Source organism: Syngnathus scovelli, chromosome 8 (genome assembly GCF_024217435.2).
Source record: "Syngnathus scovelli strain Florida chromosome 8, RoL_Ssco_1.2, whole genome shotgun sequence".
In the NCBI taxonomy this organism is placed as follows: domain Eukaryota; kingdom Metazoa; phylum Chordata; class Actinopteri; order Syngnathiformes; family Syngnathidae; genus Syngnathus; species Syngnathus scovelli.
In genome coordinates, this window is record NC_090854.1 from 10931061 (window position 1) to 10957780 (window position 26720).

The 26720-nt window shown below is 42.5% G+C and overlaps 1 protein-coding gene across 2 annotated transcripts in view; it reads right to left on the reverse strand.

The window, feature by feature from the left end:
- Window positions 1–4744: 4744 nt before the first annotated feature.
- Window positions 4745–26720, reverse strand: part of LOC125973318 (neuropilin-2) — a 59763-nt gene continuing 37787 nt past the window's right edge. The window contains exons 9-18 of one of the 2 annotated variants that reach the window (XM_049727378.2): window positions 25835–26010; window positions 25557–25730; window positions 24363–24507; window positions 19793–19867; window positions 18774–18938; window positions 15456–15724; window positions 15167–15263; window positions 14457–14489; window positions 7826–7885; window positions 4745–6982 (exon numbers count right to left, since the gene is read on the reverse strand). In XM_049727378.2, coding sequence (XP_049583335.1) covers window positions 6654–6982; window positions 7826–7885; window positions 14457–14489; window positions 15167–15263; window positions 15456–15724; window positions 18774–18938; window positions 19793–19867; window positions 24363–24507; window positions 25557–25730; window positions 25835–26010 — 1523 coding nt within the window. In that variant the 3' untranslated portion in view covers window positions 4745–6653. Of the gene's footprint in view, window positions 6983–7825; window positions 7886–8976; window positions 12457–14456; window positions 14490–15166; window positions 15264–15455; window positions 15725–18773; window positions 18939–19792; window positions 19868–24362; window positions 24508–25556; window positions 25731–25834; window positions 26011–26720 lie in introns of those variants that run through there. The other variant, XM_049727379.2, reaches the window with a different exon arrangement.

A 26720-nucleotide genomic window follows, 5' to 3' on the forward strand; every position in this document is an offset into this window, starting at 1 on the left:
CGAGTTAATGGGTCAACTGCCTTCCTTCCCGTGCATCAACGGATCAGTCAGTGAATGTGTTGCGTCTCCCTCCTGGCGTGAACTATGTAAGCCAGAATGTAGATTTACGATCTGCCAAGGAAAGAAAGAACCACTCACTGAAACACCACTTCTTTTATGCACGTTTTCTCCAAGCTAACGGCTATCTTTATTGCATGAAGGGATGCGCCGTTACGCAACAACGGGCTTCTCTTTGGGTAATCTTAATTTTATAACACTTATAGTAGTTTTTAAATAACATATATACGCCTAAATATTATTATCCAATGTATCTACTGCAATTTCACATTGGATTGCTGGTTTGAAATTTACTTTTATTATTATTATTATTTTAATAAACATTTATGTTAAAACTTGTCTGGTGTTTTATTCCTTGTTTTTATATTCGCCAATTAAAACATAAAAATCAGACATTTGGTTCACTGCTTTATATGACAACACGTGTAGGTACACCTCATGGACACTTCAATAGGTACATTACACGAGGTAAAAAAAAGAAAAGAATAAATAAATATATAAAGGGTTAATTGCACAATAAAAGCACTTTCTCACACCTGGGATCGAACCAAGATCTTACCAAGGAAGTGCCCGTATCACTAACCAGTCGGCTGTTTCGACACGACACACTTTGGTCGAATGCACTGTTTTGTACTAGTGATGTGCATCACAGGCCAATAGGGAAAAAGCTTAAGTGAAAGTGAAAAGTGCCACACCCACCCTCACCCCACCTCCTGATTGGCTGTTTGAGCTGTGACGTCACTTGGACACTCCATTAGGTACACCGCCATTTTCAAGTGTACCTAATAACAGGCCACTTTATTGGGGAAATATTATGGTCAAAGGTCACAGGTGTCAAGGTCTAGTCCTTGGGGCCGCATTCCAACATGTTTTCTAAGATTCACCTCGTGTATCTCCCTAATAAAGTGGCCTGTTATTAGGTACACTTGAAAATGGCGATGTACCTAATGGAGTGTCTGTGTGATTACCTCGTTAAGTGCACCTGCGGGAAAACTTTTAGCTCCTGCAGAACGTGAAAGTGGCTAAAACTTTTCACGCAGGTGTGCTTAACGAGGGTCACTAGGAAAACATGTTGGAACGCGGCCCCGAGGACTAGAGCTTGACACCTGTGACCTTTGACCATGATATTTCCCTAATAAAGTGGCCTGTTATTAGGTACACTTGAAAATGGTGGTGTACCTAATGGAGTGTCTGTGTGATTACCTCGTTAAGTGCACCTGCGGGAAAACTTTTAGCTCCTGCAGAACGTGAAAGTGGCTAAAAGTTTTCCCGCAGGTGCGCTTAACGAGGGTCACTTGGAAAACATGTTGGAACGCGGCCCCGAGGACTAGAGCTTGACACCTGTGACCTTTGACCATGATATTTCCCTAATAAAGTGGCCTGTTATTAGGTACACTTGAGAATGGCGGTGTACCTAATGGAGTGTCTGTGTGATTACCTCGTTAAGTGCACCTGCGGGAAAACTTTTAGCTCCTGCAGAACGTGAAAGTGGCTAAAACTTTTCACGCAGGTGCGCTTAACGAGGGTCACTTGGAAAACATGTTGGAACGCGGCCCCGAGGACTAGAGCTTGACACCTGTGACCTTTAACCATGATATTTCCCTAATAAAGTGGCCTGTTATTAGGTACACTTGAAAATGGTAGTGTACCTAATGGAGTGTCTGTGTGATTACCTCGTTAAGTGCACCTGCGGGAAAACTTTTAGCTCCTGCAGAACGTGAAAGTGGCTAAAACTTTTCACGCAGGTGCGCTTAACGAGGGTCACTTGGAAAACATGTTGGAACGCGGCCCCAAGGACTAGAGCTTGACACCTGTGACCTTTGACCATGATATTTCCCTAATAAAGTGGCCTGTTATTAGGTACACTTGAAAATGGTGGTGTACCTAATGGAGTGTCTGTGTGATTACCTTGTTAAGTGCACCTGCGGGAAAACTTTTAACTCCTGCAGAACGTGAAAGTGGCTAAAACTTTTCACGCAGGTGCGCTTAACGAGGGTCACTTGGAAAATATGTTGGAACGCGGCCCAGGGGACTAGAGCTTGACACCTGTGACCTTTGACCATGATATTTCCCTAATAAAGTGGACTGTTGTTATTAGGTACACTTGAAAATGGCGGTGTACCTAATGAAGTGTCCGTATGATTCCCTCGTTAAGTGCACCTGCGGGAAAACTTTTAGCTCCTGCAGAACGTGAAAGTGGCTAAAACTTTTCACGCAGGTGCGCTTAACGAGGGTCACTTGGAAAACATGTTGGAACGCGGCCCCAAGGACTAGAGCTTGACACCTGTGACCTTTGACCATGATATTTCCCTAATAAAGTGGCCTGTTATTAGGTACACTTGAAAATGGTGGTGTACCTAATGGAGTGTCTGTGTGATTCCCTCGTTAAGTGCACCTGCGGGAAAACTTTTAGCTCCTGCAGAACGTGAAAGTGGCTAAAACTTTTCACGCAGGTGCGCTTAACGAGGGTCACTTGGAAAACATGTTGGAACGCGGCCCCGAGGACTAGAGCTTGACACCTGTGACCTTTGACCATGATATTTCCCTAATAAAGTGGCCTGTTATTAGGTACACTTGAAAATGGTGGTGTACCTAATGGAGTGTCTGTGTGATTCCCTCGTTAAGTGCACCTGCGGGAAAACTTTTAGCTCCTGCAGAACGTGAAAGTGGCTAAAACTTTTCACGCAGGTGCGCTTAACGAGGGTCACTTGGAAAACATGTTGGAACGCGGCCCCGAGGACTAGAGCTTGACACCTGTGACCTTTGACCATGATATTTCCCTAATAAAGTGGCCTGTTATTAGGTACACTTGAAAATGGTGGTGTACCTAATGGAGTGTCTGTGTGATTCCCTCGTTAAGTGCACCTGCGGGAAAACTTTTAGCTCCTGCAGAACGTGAAAGTGGCTAAAACTTTTCACGCAGGTGCGCTTAACGAGGGTCACTTGGAAACCATGTTGGAACGCGGCCCCGAGGACTAGAGCTTGACACCTTTGACCATGATATTTCCCTAATAAAGTGGCCTCTTATTAGGTACACTTTAAAATGGCGGTGTACCTAATGAAGTGTCCGTGTGATTCCCTCGTTAAGTGCACCTGCGGGAAAAGTTTTAGCTCCTGCTGAACGTGAAAGAAGCTAAAACTTTTCACGCAGGTGCGCTTAACGAGGGTCACTTGGAAAACATATTGGAACGCGGCCCCTTGAGGACTGGAGGTGGACACCCCTGGTTTAAGTGAAAAGTGCCACACCCGCCCTCACCCCCACTTTCTGATTGGCTGTTTGATCTGTGACGTCACACGGACACTCAATTAGGTACACCGCCATTTTCGAGTGCACCTAATAACAGGCCACTTTATTAGGGAAATATCATGGTCAAAGCTTAACTGAAAGTGAAAAGTGCCACACCTGCCCTCACCCCCACTTTCTGATTGGCTGTTTGATCTGTGATGTCACTTGGACACTCCATTAGGTACACCACCATTTTCAGGTTTACCTAATAACTTTATGCATTTTTTGTACGTGTCAAGAATGTGTATTTGACTACTTGCTCTTTATTGTATGGGACACCAACACATATTACACAACGTTTTGTATTTTCATGCCCCAAAAAATAAAAACAAGGAATAAAACACCAGACAAGCTTTAACAGGTTTTAATGTTTATTATAATAATAATAATAATAATAATAATAATAATAAAAGTACATTTCAAACCAGCAATCCAATGTGAAATTGCAGTAGATATATCGGATAACAATATTTAGGCGTGTATATTCATACACGTTATTTAAAAACTACTATAAGTGTTATAAAATCAAGATTACCCAAAGAGAAGCCCGTTGTTGCATAACGGCGCATCCCTTCATGCACTAAAGATAGCCGTTAGCTTGGAGAAAACGCGCATAAAAGTGGTGATTCAGTGAGTAGTTCTTTCCTTGCAAATCGTAAATCGACATTCTGGCTTACATAGTTCACGCCAGGAGGGAGACGCAACACGTTCACTGACTGATCCGTTGATGCACGGGAAGGAAGGCAGTTGACCCATTGACTAGTTCGCGAACGGGAAAGTCGGGAGTCGTTTCCTCACTGATCCGTTCTCGCGATGAACTGGTAATGCAAATCACTCACTCACTGATTCGTTCACTCACAGATTCGTTCGTTGTGAACGGGATACGCAATTCACGACTCGTTCGTGAACGGGAAGTTACGTCATTTTCTTCTTCGTTTTGTTTTACGGCGAGGTGGCACCAGCTTCAATGCGCATTACTGGCACCTCCTGGTTGAAGTCATATGAACTGAAAAAAGAACGAATCACTTTAGGAAGTGATTCGAATCACTTCCTAAAGTGATTCGTTCACTCTCGTTCACTGAAATCAAAATCGTTCCTTTGAACGAATCGTTCACTTATGAGCCAACACTAACAGCAACACACACATAAACTGCGATGCCACAACATGAAATCTCAAAATTCTCCGATTTGCCACGCATGCACGATTAGCAAGTGGCTGACCAGGCCTTGCGCTAACTGACCTATGGTTTGGCGATCCTGTTTACAATGCGCTCGGTATTTAATGTTGGACAATTTCCCACGGCACACCAGTGTGCCGCGGCACACACTGGTCTAAACGTGCCCTGCTAAAGATAACTTTCACTCGTGCTTCGACTCATGCACAAATCCACACAACACATCTGGAGGCGATTAGCCTTTATTAAATAATAATAACATTACAAAAGACATTTCTCTGTACAAATTCTACAAACAACAAGTTTGCGTTATCTGGCCAGTGCCGTGTGTGTCCATGGAGACAAAGGAGGTAATACTTTCTGGCATCCCAGAGAGAAAACTGTTGCTCTCCACATATAGTACGTATTCCATCATTAGTCATGGAGAGAGATAACGTATGCTCCAAGGCACTTGGAAAGCAGTCCAATAAACACACTTGTTCCATCCTTCTGCATGCATGAGACAAAGACAATGGAGACACTTTAGCGTTCCGATAGTTCATTAGCATATACCCAAAGGACAAGCTAAAAGAATTTTCGTCTCAAACATGGCTTGCTGCGTTCAAACAAACGTCCTCCTCCTCATCTTTGCATATGTACCCTCCACGGCTATCTTAATTGGATGTGTTTCAATGCACAGAATTGGACGGTTTAGCGCAGGGGTGGACAAACTTTGGTTCTCAAGACCGGAATTTGATGGGATGTTTTTTTTTTAAATTAAATATATATTAAAATGTTTCATTTCATCATTGAAAATGAAAAAAATGACGCATTTCATTTGATAAAAGGGGTAAAAAAAAGTTGATATAATGTGTAAATATCTTTTAATTAACCAAAACCCTGAAAAAAAATTCATTTATGACACAGGCCACATTTTGCTTATGGTTTCACTAAAAGGGCCTTTGTGACTAAAGAAACATAGCCAAACCATACTTCCAAGAGGCCAATTAGTTGCAAAGATTTCTTCTCCTGCATGTAAACATGACATCATCTCTCTGTCTGTCTGTCTCGCAATGAGTGAGCGTCCTCTTGTCCATCTGCCCCGCCCCACCCAGCACTGGCCCTCTATAATGGCTGTCCTCCGATACAGCGTTTCCTGCAATTAGCTTAAGGCTCGATTGTGTGTCCAAGAAAGCTTCCTTTTGTCTTCCTCATATTCCTTTCGGACGCTTCTTTGCTTCCCGGGGGTCTCTAACAACCCCCTGCACGGACGGACACGCAGCTCTTTGGCAATCCATAGGTTGCAATAAAAACCATCATTTGACATTTAGTTCACACAGTGTCATAATACAGTCTGAAAAACAAAAATATACATATACTGTATATATAGTATATAGACAAACTATAGAATCTAAAACACAACTCCGTAACATCGTGTTTGATTTTAGACTTCAGATCTGTTTCCATTTAATGCCAAGAAAAATGTGCCAAGTTAAGACCAAAGAAATTCCAACACAATGCTAAATAAAGTCTAAAAATGCTTTACAAACGCAACCTTTCCCTCCTAGCCTGAAACTGAACAAAAACAGTCACCATTACTCTTCTATGCCACTGGTTTCACAACGCGCACACCGAGGGCGGAAGGAAATAAACAAGCCTACGGCAAGCTAATGGACTTTTTAAAACATAGAACTCAGACTGGAAAGTGAACAAAAAAAAAACTTCCCTATAAAGTCGTGTTAAAGTTCTTTAGAAGAAAGGCATTCGCTTGATATGTGTTGATTTCAATATACCCACGTTGAAAGGTGTTGACAGAGTTCAAAGGTGACTCTTTAGCTTTCAGCATGCCGCCTCTTTTGTCCATTTGGTACGTCACGTCACCTGTCGCAGGTGCTCGTGTCCATTTCCTTCCTCGCGTCTTTCCAGTGGGTGATTATTCAAAGATAGTCAGACATTTTTATTCCTTCATTCATTCATCAGAAAGCAAGCAGGCCCTCTCCTACAGGCAGAGGAGATGTGGGACCGTAGACACCCCCAGAGCGTTTAAGGTGAATCGCAGTTCTTCCTGGCACACACACATATCCAAGCGAAGATAAAACACACAGTGCTTCTTTGTCACATTTCTTCATCCGGGGGCGGGGGGGAGGTCTGTTTGCTCAGGCCTCCGAGCAGCACCTCTGCTGGTTGATCTTGACTTTGTGCTTGATGCCATCATACAGCTCAAAGTTGTAGTTCTCCAGCGTGGTGGAGGAGCGCGACGACAGGCCGCCGTACGAACACGTGCAGTAGAGCAGCAGTCCGGCGCACACGGCGCCCAGCACGACGCCCAGAGAGCTCATCACGATAATGGTGAGCAGGATGGGGTCCAGGGTGTACAGCCAGGTGTTGTCCTTGTCCCTTTCGGACACCAGCGTGACAGACGAGGGGTCGGCGTTGGCCGAGGCCGGGGTGGAGAAGGAGGATGGCCACCCGGGAAATAAATATTCTGCAGGAGAACAAAGGAAATCAGACATTGCTGAATGCCACTCAATGGACATTCATTTATTCAAATGTATTAAAATTGACAGCGGTGAATGTTTCGGTTGAAGAGCAGATTTAATTCACTGTGAGAATCAAATGCTGCTTCCTGAAGACAAACTGTTGAAGGGATTGTTTTGGTTGCAGTACTGATTAATAAACTTAAAATGAAGTAGCATCGAGGTGCTCTCTGGTAGGAAAAAGCATTTATGCTCATCTGCTTAATAAATGTATATGCAATGAAGAAGCCATAACAGTGTTTAATAGAAGATGTTGAAAAGCACTTAGAGATGAATGACAGTTGTGCACAATTAGAAATCACAACAATAATTCATTAAAGCGGCAAGCAGAAATGAACGGGCACCCTTGCAGATTTGCTTCACTAGTAAGACGTAAAGTATATCTGATCTGCCTGAACACATTTAAAAAAAGCTTTTTTTGTACCTCAATGCACAAAGTAAGTCCATTTTTTGGCAACCACGTTTGTACATTTACGCACACATTTTGTCATTTGGTGCCAAATTTAGCACAAAGAAAATTGTGTAGAAAATTGTTCCATATGGTTGACAGATAGGCACAGTAGCTGTGAGTGAGAGTCGGATGTGCCTGTCATGAAACACAAACTCTCTGTGCTCTGTCACACTCTCAAATTCATTTTCTGTCAATCTGTCTGCCAAGTCTTTTCTCGATTTTCTTTCTCGAGGACCGAAGGCAGAGCCACAGGCGGGCGTCGGCACGCTCCGCTCTCCGGCTTTGACTTCAAACATCTTGTATGGCCGCAGGTGGAGAATTGCGTACTTGAAAAGCTCACCTTCATTCGCAGCGGGCTTGTTGACGTCGGGATCTTTTCCAAAATCTATAGGCCTTGGATCTGTATGAAACACAGAAGAAAACGGTCCTATTATTTAGTAAAGCAGTGGAAAGTCAGTCTATATAATCAATATAGATGTGATTGTAAGAATGCAATGAAAGAAGATTATATTTGGTAGAATGTGCTCAGTGTGTCACGGGAAAAATAGCAGCCACCATTTCTAAACAAAATAGAGCAAACGAGTTCCGCTGTGTGATAAGCGCCACTCTCCATTCTCAAAACAAACAACAACACAGCGGGAAAAGCCAGGCACAGAAAACTCTTGAATAGAAAAATATGACTTTTATTATTTTCACACAGACATAAATCTCAACACAAGCGCATTTGTGAGGCAGCTTTAAAGCTCACTTGTACTTCAGTTTGAAAGAAAGTCAAATACAACCAAAGTGTTACAGACGTGCGGCTGGTAATCACTCATTGACAAGCCAAAAAAAGATACGCTGAAGATATTATGAGGTAAAAAATAAATAAAATATATAGCTTCCTTTCCATCGATACGGCAAGTTAAGGTCATTTCATCTTTTAAGACAATACTCAAAAAAAAAAGTTACATTGATAGGTAAAAATTGAGCTCACAAGTGTCATTAAGTAAACAAAAGTTTGGCTGGAGGCGGAAAACGTACGACCTCAAACGTTCATCTATCATTTATAATGTGTGGAAATTCGCATTTCGGTGGCTTTTCTTCAAGTGGGAGAATGAAAATTGATTTATGCCAAGCAGGAAATCAAAAAGACGTTAATAAAGTCTTGTTAACTGCGGGAGGAAAGAGCAGAGCAGTAAAGAGAAGCGCACGCACGCTCGTTGATGAATGGCTTCGCTCAAGTGTGCGCCCACCGCTGCATTATTTACCCCGTGGGACTTCCAATCAATCTCCTCTTTTCATTCATCATCTTAACTCATGTCTTTGTCAGGATCTTCAAAAAAAAAATCAACTTCTCATATATTCTCATGAAGTCATGACATGTTACGGTTTGTTCATACAAAACGAAAGAGACACTTTAACTAATTACAATAACATGGAAGCAATGTGTAAAAATTAAACACAATGTTGTATTACATTTTCCCACTTGGCTGAATTGGACAGAATATATTTATTTGTGCATTGTTCACATACGAACTTCAGGAAGGACTCGCTAATATAATTGAGAGTTAGAGTAGTAGTGTTACTATCAAATTGAAAAAAACTGTTCGGACACGCTTTGGGCGAGTGTTGAATGCGGGCTAATGATGGCTTTTAAAAGCCCTCAGGCTTCCTTCCACCCTGAGCGCACTCCACGCAGTGCCGTGGAAGGAGATTAAACCTCCCTGCAGCTCCAATTAGTCAAGACAGAATAATAGAATAAGATGAGAACTTGTATCCAGCTAATGGCCTTTTGACATCATAGCGGGCTTGCAGGAAAAGGAAAAGAATTCAGCTACTTGAAAGGCCGCAAATGCTTACTGCTGTTTTGTTTTATTTTTTAAATAATGGCAATCAGCTCCATTACTAAATGAGAAATACTAAAGCACTTTGGTGTGTTTGAAGAAAAATGAAAGATTGATTGGAAAAGCACCGAAAAATGGCATGGCATTTGCTAAACCTTGCAAAAAAGTTAAACGCATGAAAGCGAAAACTGCACGGCTAAGGCAACATAAATATGGACCATATATCATTCCTCCATTTGAATTTCAGAGCATTATTGATCGGAGCTGCTCGAAGGCCATATTATGTGTAAATCATCGGCGGATCGATGCAGCAATCTGAAAGGATGCCGGCTAACATGGCAGAAAAATCCACAAAAGTCAAATGCATGTTGAGTCAAGCACAAAACAGCATTTTTATGAGATAGACTGGCCGAAGAAGGATCCGGAGAATGTGACACTGTGTAAAATTTTGATTTAATGAGAGCGATTTAATAGCTGCGGTGTGTCGCTGGAGTGTGAGTGAGGACATTGTGTGTCCTTTGCGGGCAGCCTTTTTATGGGCTTTTGTGTTTCAAACAAGCCGCTCGCTTCCTTCAGCTCCTTCCTTCAGTCAGTCCAAACCTTAACCTGCTTCTCTGTCTCCATAAAAAAATAGAAAGAAAGTCTATCTTTAGAAAGCACAAAGAGCAGTTTCTCTTCTGCTTTCATCTCCCTCCATCTCTGGGCCCATTCTTTGGAGGAAAAGCCATCTTCTCTTAATGGGCCCTTCGTCGCGGAGAGATTTTTGCCTCTCATTTTCTCTCCTGTGTTTTATACGGCAAGGATTTGCAGCACAGGAGGAAGGAGCAGAATAAGAACAAGGAGGGTTTAATAAAAAGGCCATGGGATTTGAGCATGAACATAATGATGTGGGGAGAAAACACAACGCGGGGTGGCAGCTGGGAACATCCGTAAAACCGTCGAAACAACTATCGCCGTATCCAATAAATTACAATACAACAAAGTTTAAAAATACATGTATAGGATGTAAAAGGCGAATGAAGGACAGACATTAGCTGTTTCAGCCTTTGACATCAACTAAAGCTCTAGCTAGGCTAAGCTAGGCTAGCTAAGGCGCGATAGATGATGGACATTCTAGTACTATTCATCATAGGCACATGAGAACAGAATTGCAAAGATTCGTGATCACTCAATGAAAATAACACTGCCGTGACTGCATTTGGATTTTTAAATAAAACGAATCCAAATCAACGGAAAAATATGATGAAAGTGTGGAATCTATCAGTGAGCACCTGAGCAAAAATGTGATTGAAAAATTTGCTAAAACACACAACACAACATGAATGGACATTCAAAATGTTTCAATAAAAAAAAAAAAAAACTCAGCAACCGACTTCAGCTAATTCAACCTTTTTTTTTTTTTTTGCATCCTACACTGAAAGCTAAACGGTTGTCATCCTTTCAAAAACAAAGTTAGCTGATCATTATAAAGCATTGATGCATTTGCTAGCAAGTGGGATCAAATCACTCGCAAAAAGCTAACTTGATGAATAAATAAGAAGTAAAAAAAAAAAAACCTTCCACAAAGTTATAAGATAATAGCTTAACGACTTTGTGAGTACAAAGGTCACAGTGAAGGCTTAGTCTCATCTAATGAATACAAAGCAAAACGTTTTGCCCTTCACCGACCGATCAATCAAGCTAACACCGACAACAATGTGTACATTTTTAACTGCAGCCTCACACAGTCAAAGTTGAATTCTCTTTTTGTGATTCAACCGTCATACAAAGATGCAGACAACAGGCGGTAAATCAGCCGGCAACAAGATTCAGGCAAACCGTCAATAAACACCGAGGCACAACTTTTTAGACATCAATAGATTTTTTTTTTAAAATCATATTTAAAAACGCATATCTAGGCTGTGTTTTTTCGTGTGCTGTAATGTGTTCGTCGTGCATATGTTTTGGACAACTGTTTGTCCACGTTTACATGCCCCGCCCACCTGCTAATTGTAGTTCATACCAGTGCTATATTTAAAAAATAAGAAAAGTCACAAAACCGAACCAAAGCAACAGGTGCTGAAACTATTTTAGCCAATCGGAGGCCTAAAATAAGTAAATTGCGGAAAAGGCACAATAACATCGACAAATTGAGGAAAATGGGAACAATATGTGACAGAATGAGCGAATCGCTCGCTTGAACACAAAATAATAAATATATAAAAGTGATAACACAAAGACATCATACAAGAGGTGATTTCGTCATCTGAATGACGATAAAAAACTTTGAACAAACGAACAAATGAAACACGTGGACACGACAGTGACAGACCAAATGAACAACATTGTCAACATTCACTGCTCCTCTGATTCTTTTTCTTAACTTCATCCCTTTCTTTCTTTTGTCTCTCAAATGTTGGTGGACACAAATGCCAGCTTCTTGTCATCCCCATGAAAAAAAAAAGGTGTACTTCCATGTATTACATGAAGCCTGGACAGGTTATTAAGTGTCAGGCAGGGTCCATGCGACAGATGAGAGTGGAGCAGACAGACGTATCCTACTCTGAATTCCACCGCGGAAGAAAAACAAGAGCGGTGAGATCAAAATGTGTCCCGTGGTGTGCTCCATTCCAGCAACTCAGGCCTGGATGGTCAAAAGACGCTCTTGCTGGATGTCACAAGTGGTCATTAAAAGTCACACCAAGTCTGACAATTCCTCTCAAGCATCCTGATCCTTCCGTTACGGCAAGAAGTTGTCTTTATGAAGTGAAATGTCTCTTCAGAATATTTCCCAGGCAGTCCAGATTTCAACAGTGGGAATCGGAGCAGTCGTCTTTGTCCTGTCCGACGACCAACATGGTCTCCCGAGCTGGCCCGCTTTGCGGTTGAGGCGGGTTTTGCTTGAGATTACAGCTGGAGTTTTGGTTGTAGAAGCAGTTTGGATGGTTTAGATGTTGACTGTTGTGGTACATCACCGAATGATGGTGGCTAGCGCCGGTCTTGGTGGACCCCCAGCGGTGCCGACGGCAGCACAATACCACCAGCGCAATTACAGTAAGCAGCAGAAGGAGGGCGCCTCCTCCCGCTAACAGGTAGTACCAGTGGGCAGCAAAGGTCTGCACCGCCACTGTGTCTACAGTGGGCTCCATCCCAGATATGGCACCCCCTGGGGGGCAGGAGGACACATTACTGGTTGGGTCAGGGATGGGGGAAGGCAGGCATGCAGACTACTGTAGGCCTCATTGACCATCAGTAAAACTTTTGTATGTGATGCTCGGCAACAATGACATGCCTTTTGTTGTGCTGTTAAAAATGTATGCTATAATTAGTTTTTATTTTAGTGTGAGGATAAAATAATGTGAGACAAAGCAAGATGGTGGGGCAGTTGCATGAGGTAGATTTTTCCGTTCAAGTATGACCTTGACCTTAAAGCGGCCATCGGGTTGGATGCTACATTGCATGCAAGTTTGAATTCAGTTGTATCTCGTATTAGTATCAGTGTTTGCTCTAACCTTTTCCTTTGGCATGTAATAGCTTTGGATGGTGCAAAGCATTGCTGCACACTGACGTGAAAATGCTTGTGCCATGCGTTCAGCTTGGTGACTTAGCGTTATATAGTGGCATTAGCAAAAATTTTGCTTAGGGAAGAAATGAGAGCAAAAGATGAAGGGGGGGCGAAAGGTGCAAAGCAGCTGAAGAAGAGCTCCACTTTGTATCCAAGCATTTGTCTTAAATCGTCTGTCAAGGAGAGTTGCTTAAGCTGCATCCCAGTAATGAAGACAAGTGAAAACTAGTGCTGTACAAATGAACACCTTCATTGTTTGACACCGGGAAATGTATTTCTGAAACACATTTTTCTCTTATGAGCTGGTGGTTGCTAATCTTGCACGACCATAACGAATGCTAAGGCAATTGAGATTTGATGAATACGTTACATGAATCAAGTTGTCAATCAAGCACATAGAACGTACTGCAAAATTGTTCTTTAAGTCGTTCACTGAATGTCCATCACGCTTTTGCTGATGTATATTCATATACAACGCAAAGAATATATTGGAGTACATTTTTGAGAGCACTTTTAACGTCTTATAATCTGATTAAGAGTTGATGAGACTGAATAGGCCATCCGAGGGAACCGTCAATTGATTGTAGCTGCTCCTTTGTTTTGACTATTTATAGGAATGGGGGGGTGGGGAACACACAAAAAACAAAAATGTGCTGACAGCAGTCAAACAATGCCTCTCATCTTTTGTCACCAAAGGCAGCACATAAAAACACTAATGACGTTTTGTTTGTTTCTTTTCAAGAAACTCCTGCTGAGTTTACACATTGGCATGTGGAAAACAGATCTTGACGTTCCTCAGTAAGGTCAAAAGTTGATCTTTTTATTTTTTTTTTCTGTCACGCTGTGTACTATATTTGCTGACATCATGTGCGTGTATGTGAGTCACCCTTGGATGAAGAAGACTTTTCGACAATATTTACAACCATTGCGGCTTAATGTAGCTGCATTAGCATCAACAATGAGTGAAAATTGGATGTGATTATGCAACAGTTCCATTCATCCATTTTCCACAGAGCAAATATTGGTACGTCTGCTAGCTAAGAAAACTGTTGTCAAGCATATCACTGAATGTATTATTGAATTTATGGCTGAGAGTGGAATTAAAAAAAATCTAATAATAGAGAGAGCGAGAGCGAGCGAGAGAATAATAGTTTTCCTGGTGGCCTATCCAAGTGGACCGCGTCCCATCACTCCGTTTAAAAACACCGCCGATATTCCTTTCACAATCATCTCACACACCGCTGAGAGATTAAAACCATTCATATCAGAGCGAACGGAAGACTCAAAATACATTTGGAAGCTTTGTAACCGAGGTGCATAGAAAACCTGACACACAATCCAGCGTGCAGGGAGGAGACATGCGGGGACATTGCAGTCAATTTTACATTAAATGTAATGTGGACATTTTTAAAGTTAATTTTGTCATTCTGTAATTCAGTCAAAGGAACTGATTTTTTTTCCCCATCCGCTTCTGTGTGCATGAAAAATATTTCTTGATAAGATATCCAATGTCCACAGACAAGGTAATACAGGGGCTGAAACTGAGCTTAGCAACAAGCAGGAAGCAGAAATTTGGCAGAGGAAATCGGAAATAAACTTACTTGTAATGTCAGGAGTCAACGGGTGGGAGGTCTCTGTGGAGAAAAAAAAAAAAAAATCAACGGTAACTATTAAATGACTCAAAATGTGTCTCCGTGTGCTTGTAAAAGGTTGCGGCACGTCATTACATAAAACGTTAGGGGGCATCTTGAATTGATCATGAGGAGGTAGACGAGCGTGACGATACAAATTGAAAGTGTTCAAATGATAGGAGAAAGTAAGAGGGAAAAAAATATCTTCAGACTTCTCGGTTTCAAACAAAGTAGTTAAATTTGCGTGTGTTTGTGAGACACACACACACACACACACGTACACACAGAGTCTGTCTCTCAAAATGTTGCTCGCAGGCGCTTTTCATTTGTCGTTTGAAAGGCTGTTGATGACCCAGACGGAGCGGAAAGGGAACATGAGAGACCAGGAGAAGAAAGAAGGGGAATCGAAAAATTACAGGGTGGAATGATGCTGTAGAAAACTAAAGGAGAGCGATGTGTAATAAAAGATAAATCAGAATCATGGCCGACGGCAGTTTGTGGCCTAGTTTCATTTTTATTTTGCCTTCTTAATGTCTGTAAATGCAAAAGATAATAATGAGCTTTCCTTATTTCCACTCGCTCACATTAACTCCCAGGCGAGAGGCAACCCTTGGCTTATTAGTTTGTGATCAAAACAAATGGAAACAATCTCGGCATGTCCGAAAGGTTTCAAGACTTACGTGTGCACTGCTCCAGGTCGATGGTGTTGCTCATGTGGATGTTATCTATTCGGATGTGGCCTCTGGTTGGATGCTCAAAGAAACCTTCAAACACCACCTGCACCAGAGAAAAAATACATATCGAGAAGATGAGATCATTTGGATTACTGTTATATCCTACCTGAATGTCAGGTTTTAATGAGATCCTGAGCTATATCAAACATTCTGCCTTTTACAAAAAATGTCCTTATTTCACCAAGCATACTTTTTGTGGCATTTCTTTCCTCATAATTGGAAGTGTTCAACTCACCTGATACTCCCTGGGGCTTTGTGGCAGAATGGTGCGGCCCTCTCGCCATTGAGCACCCTGATCTCCCTTCAAAGACCACAGAAGTGTCTCCTCCTGTTCGTTGTCCCTCAAAAGGACCCTCAGGCTCCCGAGCGCCTCCCCTTGCAGCTGATAGTAAAAGAGCAGGCAGAGCGGGCCTTGCTCGGGGGCCACCTCGGGGCTCAGGAGCCTCGCTCGCTTGCGTTGGGTGTGGGCCCCGGCGTCCAGGTGGAGGTAGTTTCCTGAGAAATCTGTAGCAAAGCAAAAGATAGCTTCAATATATGTTTTTTAAATAGAATCAAAAATATGTTTCTGGCCGGTTGCAGAATAGGTTGAAGCAATTTATTTCACTGGGGAAAAAAGGCCCGAGTGACTGTATCACAGCTGGAAGTGGTTACTTGGCTGAGGACATTACCACCATCCTTATGCTGTACGAGGCCGAGCCGCAAATGAAACCACCATTTCATCATGGCCACTAATGGCCGCAGACACACAAATGAGCACACACTCACAGTAGACAAACAAACACACGCACACGTTTCTTATAATGAATGCAGACAAATGTACTTTAGTTCTGTCCGTCCGTCTGTCCGTCCGTCTGTCCGTCTGTCCGTCCGTCCGTCCGTCCGTCCATCCATCCATCCATCCATCCATCCATCCATCCATCCATCCATCCATCCATCCATCCGCTCGGGCAGCAACAACATATCACGGCTAATGAATAATGTATTTGGGCTGAGTTAACTCTGTTTCTTTACTTGGAGGCATTAAACAAGAGACCTAAATTACAGTTGCTCATTAAGTACATTTAGGAGGGGAAAAAAGTTGCTTTTTCCTCCTCTCTCTGCTTTTGATCTTGGCCAACATACAAAGGAAGAGAATTAATTAACAAGTCTCCACGGGCGAACTAGGCGGAGACGCTCGGAGGGAGTGCGTTAGTGCTTACGCGAGTTTGCATGTTCACATCGTTTGTAGATGAGCGGCTCATTTCTAGATGGGAACAACTGTCAGTTGTTGTGTATGAGTGAAATGATAAATATCTCGTTTGTATTTGAGATGATTGGTGGGTGCTGTATTTGTGCGATGGGAAGATTTGATTTGAATGGTGTGATATAGAGTATAAAAATACTATATAAAAGTCACCCTTGTCCAAATACCCCGTTTTTGTGACATTAAAAAATGACTCCAAGAGGACTCAAACTGAATAGAATGAAATCTTTTTGAGAGGGAAGGGAAAAGTGTGGACACTGTTTTATAACTGCGAATGTAACTGCTCAAATTGTATAGTAAACAGGGGTGTGTAGACTTTCGAAATCCACTGCATTACAGGTGATCCCTGAATAAGTCATCATAAAGGTTAAAAAAAAGTTGGATTCAAAATGTTTTCCCAGGAGATAGTGACCGAGATATTCTTATTTCCATTATCAATATTTTGGAGGGGAACACTGCGTTCTTTTCTTCAAATTTCCAAAATAAGTGATGCATGCAGCACATTCAATTATATCCCACTTGAGCACTTTATTTCCCACAATTTGTAGAGACTACATTTTTTAAAATTCATCTCAAGGTCACATCCACGAGTAGACAGATGCGAGTAATCAGACTTGGAGTCACTCGTGTAAACTTTGCTATAATTAATACATGGTGAGACAATTACAGGGCAAAATAGTGTTCAGGTCTGAAAAGGCGAGATAAGACTTCCCAGAGAGAGCCGGCACCTATTGGACGGAAAAGCAATTCAAAGCAAATGTATGAGGTGTTTCAAATTAATATCCTAGTCAGTGGCAGTGAGTGGCTTTCTTATTGCTGCTTTTATAAACTCCTTTCCTTTGCTTTTCAATTACAGGCATGTCTACCGTGGAGAGTTTCTTTCTATGAAAATCTCACCGGGGTATAAAATTCAGTCACGGACTATCAGAGATCAAAAGAATCCTTTCTCTGGGCTCGGTTGTGTTCAGGTCGGGCTTTTCTCTTTTAAAGAGCTTTGGGTGACAAGTGCGGGGTTTTGATCCGCGCAGGGAGACAGCTCGCAGAAAGGGGGGCCGCCGCCGCGCACTTGTGGCTGTAGAACACGACTTAATGTCATGTTGCTGTCTAACGGGAAACTTTCGCTCCCTCTATCCATTACATCCATTTCTCACAAGCCCGCGTTCACGGAAAGGCTTCAACACGTACGTGCGGCCTTGTTTATTCACGTAGGAGCTGCGCACTCAACCTTCAAGTGTTTAGTTTTGATACACAAACAGAAAGCCTCGCTATACAGCAAGGTCATGTCTGTGTGTGGGCGGGGCCTCTCGAGTGCTCAATATGTGGGCCGACCCACCTTGAGTGGTTAAATATGTGTGTTTGTGTCTGCAAGACGCCTCGGGGAGTGCTGCAGAGCTAAGGCTGCACTTCTGTCAGAGCCATCATCTGATTTATCTGACTGCTGCTGGCCCCGTTTGTGTGTTTGTGTGTGTGTGTGTAAGAGAATACAGTAAGTATTGCATGTGTGTGTGTGAATAGATGGGCTGAGCGATGCAGCAAGCGTGTGGTTGATGGATAAAACAATGGAGGATACCTCGGGCTGTCTTAATAAAGATGAACACATGTGAGAAGCTCAAGTGACAGAAAGAGGAAAAGTTTGCAAGAAGATATGAGAGAACGCTGATGGACGAGAGAAGGATGAATGAAGTGATGCTGCACTCGATGACAGTATCCTGAAAATCTGTGACTCAAGTCAATAAATAGCAGTCAGTGGATCAGTGTTTCTCAACTTCTACTGAACCGAGGCGGGTAATTTACAAAACAATGGGTCGGGTGATGAAAAGATGAAATAGATTGAGTTTTTGGATCAAGACGATTTTTTTTTTCTTTTTTAATGGCTCCTGCGGCACTTTTTCCTTGAGCAGTTGGAATTAATTTGTATTTGTAGATTGGGACAATAAGCAAAACAAGCTTGTTGAAAAGTTCATTTAAATTCAGTTTATTGAAATAATCTCACATATGTGAAATCTGGGCCTGATTTGATATGATAAATGTTATTTTATTTTCCTTTCTTAAAGGGGATGCTCACTTTGCAGGCAAATTTTAGCTGGAAAATCAATAGAGTGTAAAATAAAACATTGCTCTTTTGAGCTTGCATATCATGTCATTGATTCTAGCGTGTTTCGAACAACACTACAAAGCTTCGAGGCAAAGAATATTGATCGGAAATCTGGATTACTCAGTCAGGTATCCTCGAGGTCACCCCTTTGGTACACGGAAATATCTGCGGTGAACGTTGCGGAAAAAGCAATTGCCACACGTGGAAGTACTCACTCTCTGACCCCAGTGTCAGATCCTGCCTGGTTTCATGCTGGCTATGACCGGCGGCGCTGCTCCCGGCCATGTGCAAGGACCAGCTGACGCCTGATTGCGGATCGGCGGACCAGCCGCACAGGCTCTGTTCAAAATCACATACGGCCCACAGCGACGGCGTGGTGGCTACGACACACACAAAAACACAAACAAATCTTTAACAACATGTTGCGCCACTTTCAACAAACACATGTTCTTTTCTGTATTTATGTCCTGACATCTGCCTTAGCTAAAATGCGGTAGCTGGAAGGGAATCATATTTGGTAATTTAAGCGTATGTTCCAAATTGACGTCGCATGTCCCTTCCCAACATATGATCGTAATCCTCAAACGATTAGCAGAAGACAAAAAACGATATAATAACGATTTCGAAATGTAACAGAAATAGATAGATGGAATAAACCCCCAGAAAATATTACATATTAAGATAAATAGAATGCAAAACTTGTCAAAGTTCAAAAGGTTGACACAAGAGTTCCCATAAAGAGTTAAAACAGACATCCCGGTTTTATAGGCACGCAGCGCTCAAAAGAATATATTAACACATTTCAATAAAATGGGACAAGCATGAATATTTCACTAAAACGGAAAGAAAGAGGGCAACGGAGGAAATGGAATAAAATGTAGGAAATAAAATGTATGCGCTTTTAAATGCAATAAAATGTCATTATCCAAAAAGATGACTTGCCAGCGAAGCCACTCGCCATCATATTCATCGCAGGTTTTTGTGTGTGTGTGTGTGTGTGTGTGTGTGTGTGTGTGTGTGTGTGTGTGTGTGTGTGTTTGTGTTTGAAAGAGGATGTGAGGTCTGGTGGCTGTGAGATCCGATTTTCACTCACATAGAGCCTCATCGGCGGCTTTTGATTCCAGCAGACTTCAAAGCCCAGAAAGCCAGTGGTGCACAATGACATCAGCAGATCGACCTTAAGTGTGTGTGTGTGTGTGTGTGTGTATGTGTGTGTGTGCGTGTGTTTGTTTACCAGGTCTCATTGCTGCAGTGGACTGTTCCACCCTGGGCAGCGTGGGGGTCGCTGTGTCAGGCACGGTGGTTGTTTCTGCCAACGAGGAAAACAGACGTAAAATCACACAAATGCATTTAACCATTTCGAGCACCAATTGATGTAATGCTGAGGTTTAATCTAAAGCGCATACAAGTATATTCTGCAAAAAAAAAAAAAGTATCCATTTTGTTTGACGGAACAAGACTGAAATTTTATCACCACGCTCTTCACTGTAGGGCTGACACACATACACACACACATGATAGATGGCGCACTCACAGCGACCTTGGTGTCGGCCGCTCGTGTGATAAATCAAAGAGTGGTGCAAACACCAACACATCAGCTGTGGGCTTTGTCAGTAAACTGACCGTGATAACCACTTTTCCATAGTTGAGCTTCTCTAAACACCCGCCGAATGTTTAACCTGCACCCCCCTCCTTTCACAGTCACATACACACTGCTGTAAATGTCTGCATGTTTATCTGGTCCTTTTCACCAAGTTATTCTCAGGAAAGTACTATCCCTTATCTTCTGTCTTTCACTCTCCAGTTTTATTTCAGCCATAGGCTGGGATGACTGAGCCAAGAAGATCTGGGAAGTCTGATGTGTGCTTATTACAGACTGTGTACCCACAGTGGGCTGAGTTTTAGTTCAACAAAATATTCAGACTAACACACACACATATATGGCAGGAACAAGTACGTCGTTACGACACCGGATCAGATATTAACACAGGATAAGTAGCTCCCGGCAGCTGACATTAAGCGCTTTTAATTTGGTGCCCTTTACCTCTGTAATTACCCCCGTTGAGGAGGGGGGAAGAGGAAGTGAGCGCAGGGAAGGGCAGACAGACATGAAGACATGAAAGACATAACCTATTCACGTTTCTCAGTGCCACCTTGCAAATTAATGACCACACGCAGCGTTTGTCAACTCCGTTCTCCGGCTCCATTTCATCGGCTTGATTTTTTGTTCCTGAGTACTACTGTGTTTTTCCATCACCCTTTCTCACAATCAGGTTGCACAACGATGCTGGTCTAAAGAGAATTATGACACATTTTTCAATTGTTTATGGCAATCAACCTGTGAGTCAAGCAGAAGTCATGCAACTTAAAGTTAGAAACAGGTGTTGCTTCCTCACAACCACACACACACAGCTTCAGGCCTCATCCGAAAGCTGCTGACGAAGCAGCCTGAGGCGGAAACAGAGAGACGAGAACTGTTCAATTATGGAAAGAGCTCTCGGTATAAATCTACCTCTGTCTGCTTAAATAATGACTACCCATTCAGTGTGTGTGTGTGTGTGTGTGTGTGTGTGTGTGTGTGTGTGTGTGTGTGTGTGTGTGTGTCTGACAAAGAGAGAATACTGTGAATAGTGTAATTGTTAGTGACATAGTGCATGTGGGGATTTCCTTTTTTTTAATGATTCAATGACAGACGACCATGCTTGGTAAAATTAGGACTCTTAAAGGCACCTTTAAGAACCAAAAAAGGCGACAAATATGTTATAGCTTAAAGTTTTAGGCTAGGTATGACGATGAATTAGGATTCTGAAAGCTTGATTAAAACCAGTGGGTAATTCTTTGGCGACGCTGAATTAAAATACGTAAAGCAGTCTGTCTGGACTTTTCAATAGATAAGTATAAGTGTGTTAATGGATGGAATCCATTAAAACTACAAAGATAATACTCAGAAATCCATCAGTAGGTATTAATAAAAAAAAGAAAAACACTGACATGCCCTACAATGCTCCAAGGAAAGACTTTGCGAGTACAACCAACCAGTAACACTGAACTGTTCGTTGGCCTATTGTGTAGCACAAAAGTGCGCGCTTGTAATCGTCGCCTTAAGTGCCTTGCTCACAATCAAGAGATAATAAGACGCTTCTGCCAGTGAATGGCTAACAATCACAGCGAACCGCAGGAAATGAGTTTAAGTGTTGCAGAAACCATTACGCTAAGTATGCTATTGACCAAGGGTGGCTTTTACACCGCCTGTCAATCACATTTCAACAAGGACATGGCTTAACCTACTGTGCAAAACTTCCAAGACCATGATTCCTACTGATCGAATTTTTTTATTTTTTTTTTTACATCACTAATACCAAATTAATGACCACATAATCGACATATTGCTGGAACAAAATTGAAAGGACGAAGCTTAAACATGTGCTCCATACAGTAGCGTGAAGAAAGTCTTTACGAGTAATGAGGTCGGGAGTGAAGGGAAGGTGTGGAGGTTGCGGTTTGCGTGTGCGTGCAGTGGGGAGCGGTGGGGGTGTTACAGGAGCCTTGGCAGAGATGGGAGTGATTACGGCCTTGTGATGAAGAGGGAATGCAACGGGAGGGCGGCTGGGAGATGGAGCGGGCGAAGCCACACACACTTCATGACTCGACCTCCTACACTGACATTAGTTTCCATTCCCTGTGTGTTTATACCTGTTGCTATACAGCAGCTCACATCTTGGACTTAATGGAATCTGCTGGAGGCGGATGATTATGCAGCACCACCTAGCACGTGCCTACAGATAGTTTCCTTACATTCATAGTGGGCAACGCAAGACATGGATATAATTACTGTTAACTACTATTATTAGAAAACTAGTATTTTTAAAGTTGAATCGGTAAGAAGCAAAGAGTGAGAGACATCGAGTAGTCGTAACTGAGTGCGGCCAGAGCTGAGGCTACATTCCAGTCATCGCATGAAGAAATCTGGAATGGAGCCATGTCTCACATGTGAAAGCTATCAGTGATGGTGGACAAGCACACACATACAGCGCTAATTTATGAATTTAACTGGAAACCTGGAATGACAAAATACGATATCTGTCATGAATGATTATGTGTGCTTGTGTGTGTTTGCAAACTTATATGGTATGACGCAGCAAAGCCTTTTAGATGTCATACACAATTAGAGTACTTATAAAAAACTTGATGTTATTTACATATATATACATCCAAATATACTTACATATACTATACATACACAAATATATATGTACACACACAGACACATATATTATTGTTATATATTACTATTGTTAACACTAAAAAATGGTCATGGGTTTCCACTTCTCTTCTTCTCGCATCACCTAGTGTAGCGTAGTTTGAAGACAATAAAAAGTGACAAAGAAAAGTGAAAGCCCAATTTGCCAAACAATGCTGTAACAGGAGCAATTTCTATGCTGTGAAAATGTGAGCGCTGTCGCTGTTATCATGTCTACGGCTATGATCACATCCAGAAGGCAAACATCTGGCAGGCAGACCCAGAAAGGCTATTAAACAACTGCAATAGTCAAGAGATCAATTTATACGGCGCTCTCGGTTGTAATGTCTGCAGAAAAAGGTGTCAGCCTATAACTCCTTGCAGCAAATGAAGTGAAACTGAGAAAAAATATGGAGTTAGTCCCCCGTTTGATTCCACTCACCTGGAGAGACGATTCATCTGCAAGATGTTAGAGTGTTCCTGCGGGGAGTTTGGTTCATTCATGCAGAACAAACATTTACGATATCAAAAGTAACGACATCGCTTTCGATGTTGAGTAAGAAGGCCAGCTGGCTCACAAAATCTGCCGTAAAGGTGTGTGATGGGGTTATGAACCTCCGTCAGACTGTTCTCACAGAACCAAAATATCTTTTCAATGACTGAGTGGTAACTAACACCTGATTGATTATCCAGATTTTTTATCTGCATCTGACAACAGTTCCAATTCATTTTTGTATCATTGGAAGCACTGCCAATGTAAAACACCTCAAGCAAGCATAAAAACTGGATGTCCCCTCTCTTCTCTTCTGTTCCCATCACTATCAGGCAGCTGGCCAGTCCTGACACATTTAGGATATACGCTTCCCTTAAGGTCTTCTGCACTCCAAGTGGCTTCCTTTCTGCCATCAGTTACAGCCAACAGGCCACTCCACATCCCTCGCTTCCCTTCACCTGTCACATGTCACATTATGACTGCGGCACCAACAGCCACAAATCCATGAAGGCGAAAGGAGGGCGAGCATTACACTTGCATTTTTAATGTGCCCTTTGCGACATATTGCTTTTATCCATTACAGACACGGGGAAGTCCTTGTCCTTTTATTTTTTTGTTACTTCCTGTTCTGTTGAGACGAGGACTGCAATTTCATGACATATGCTGTATATTTGTAGTAAAGTTGGAGAGTTGAAGGAATCCATCAATCCAGTTCTTGTACTGTACATGTTAAAGTACACAACAACAGAGATACTGTACACAGATGGCATTGACTGGTAGAAGCCCCCATGACCTAGACATGTTAATCCGTGTCCAGACATGTTGCAAATGCCTATAGAAAACCACGATTAACGTAACACGCAATCTCACGAGTGGAAAGTAAAAGCTTGTAAAAGATCAACACACACACACTCACAGAGCTTAATACCTAGCAAATACATACACTGGAAAATAAACAATAAATATACTAAATGCAAGCATATATTCAAATATTTAAACATTCAGCTGTATGTCTATGTAGAAAATAGACGTTATGTTAGTGTAGGCTGCGCCCGATATTGTTGCTCTTACCTGGCAGGTCACAACCGAGGACCTCCATCCTCATGCCGATCCCAGCAGGTGACCACCTCTCGGGAAAAACTCGGATGTACTGAGTTATTATCTCATCAAAGCGTCGCACTTCTGGCGTATCGTAGTGGCTGTTGCCATCAAAAAACTGCCAGAAAGGAAGAAGAATAACGAGAGGTCAATATGTGTCTTGTCCTTGTCATCATGATGAGTCACAATGTAAATGATCCTTTTTGGGCATTTATTTTTTGCAGGCAAATGTGGATAAACACTTCTGCTGCTCAGTCAACAAGAAAATCTGCCTCAGCAAATGACAGATGCTTGCTTGACTGTTCCAGTCGGGCTCCTTCTGCTATTTGCTATCAGAGAGCTTGTGTATAGATTCAGTTATTTTGGAGGGAGCAGGTAAAACTGTCAGCAGAACTCAAACATAAAATGCTGTAGACCTTAAGTCACGTGATCCTACGGATGACTATTGATTCCCGGCACAGCGTGACATGAGCCATATAAATAACAACAGAGAGACTCAGTCGTTTGATTGTCAATCAAAGTGGCAAGACAGCAGCACATCACCCATAATGTAAGCGTGATGAACTAAACTCTATCTTCTGTCCTCTCCATATCCCAAATGAAAAACACACGATGGATTTTCAAGGTTCCTCGTTTAAAAAGACGAGCAGATGAGAGAAAAATAGCAGAAAAGACAGACATTCGGTGGTACGATTACAGTTCTTAAAGGCGGAGTCTCCTTAGCGAGGAGAGTTTAAAGGGCCTTGTCTCACAGCGCCTCCGACTGCCAGCAGTGTTGAGTGGTGGTGATGCAGGACAGACAATTTTTAATTACACCCATGAGAGCCGAGCGGCGGATGAGTGAACGAGAGGATGAAAGACAAACCAAAACACAACGAGAGAGAGAAAGAGTGTGCAAGACTCAATGTGGAGCACCGTGATTAAATTGAATTATTAAGGCGGTAATAAATATCATTTTCCAAGAATTATATGGCTTTCAGGATTTCAACGTTCTCGCAAATCGCTTATTAGCTGTGAGGAAAATCAGTTGAGCAGGTTTGTCCGCCGACGTTCGGCAGGATTATTGTTGTGAAAGACCAATAATCCTGTTTAAAGATGATCAGTCTACAAGAGTGCTTAAAGATTACAGAAGATGAAGGCGACTAACAGTCCAGGATGAATCTTTACCTTTACAAAGCCTGTCTTGCTGTCCGTAATGAACGTCCACTCCTTTCCGGTCATACTGTGAGCCAATTTGTACTTCCTGACAAAAGCTCGGTTCTCGGCACTGGTGCTGCCCTCGAGCCCCCTCGCACCCTGCGTGATGAGGCCACGCACCATCTTGGGCACGCCGAGGTCCACCTGCGACACAAACAATATTGCAACTACCATCCATCCATCCATCCATCCATCCATCCATCCATCCATCCATCCATCCATCCATCCATATGAAGACATCAAAGTACCTGCAGCCACTCCTCTCCAGCGATGGGCTGCGTCGGGTTGGGAAACCATCCTGAGCGACTGGCCACCAGCCGGGCTGCGCCCATGGAGCCATGGATATCCCTCATGGAGGACGCAGAGATTTGCGAGTCCGCCAGCAGTCCAGACAACATGCCTTGCAGCTCTGAGCAGGGAGCGTCTGATTGGAGGAGGTGAGATCTCAATTAATGTCATATTTAGCGGTCATATTATGTGATCATTCAGACTGACTACATAGTTGGTTCTTCACTACCTGTTGGGAAATGGAATTTGGCTTTTTCCCCAACGAAAAGAGCTTTGGTGCATATTATTTCCTTTTCTAATTCAACTCGGGTTGGTTTTGATCCTTATTGGCTTTGTTCTCCTATAATGCCTAACAAAATGTTCTGGATGCAGCCGGTATCGCATCCAATGTCAGCTTGGATGGGATCCAGCGCCGCCCAGCCTTCTAAGGGCCAGGAGGTATCGATGGAGCTGACAGATGGGCGCAGGCTTGATCTCGGAGGGAAAATTCTAGCGTGATTTTTCTTTTTAAACTAATGTTCCACTTTGCCGCTCCTCTGAAAGGCTTTCCATCAAACCGTCAGAGCATTTTGCCTTCATGCCGCTACAAAGTCGATGCAAAACTTCAGCCGAGCCACGAGAGTCTTTGCGGCGCATTGAATCCCAAATGGAAGAACAAAATAAAAAGTGTGGTGCGATCAAAGCCATGTGATTTATTAGACTGACAAATGTGTTTGAGCCAAACGAGAATCAGAACCTTACATTCATAAATATTAATGAAAACAAAAAAGGAGGAGTGCCAAAAAATTGAACTTTGTTTTAAATGAAGGCGGTGATTGAATAATGTATGGAAGAAAGGACCAGAAG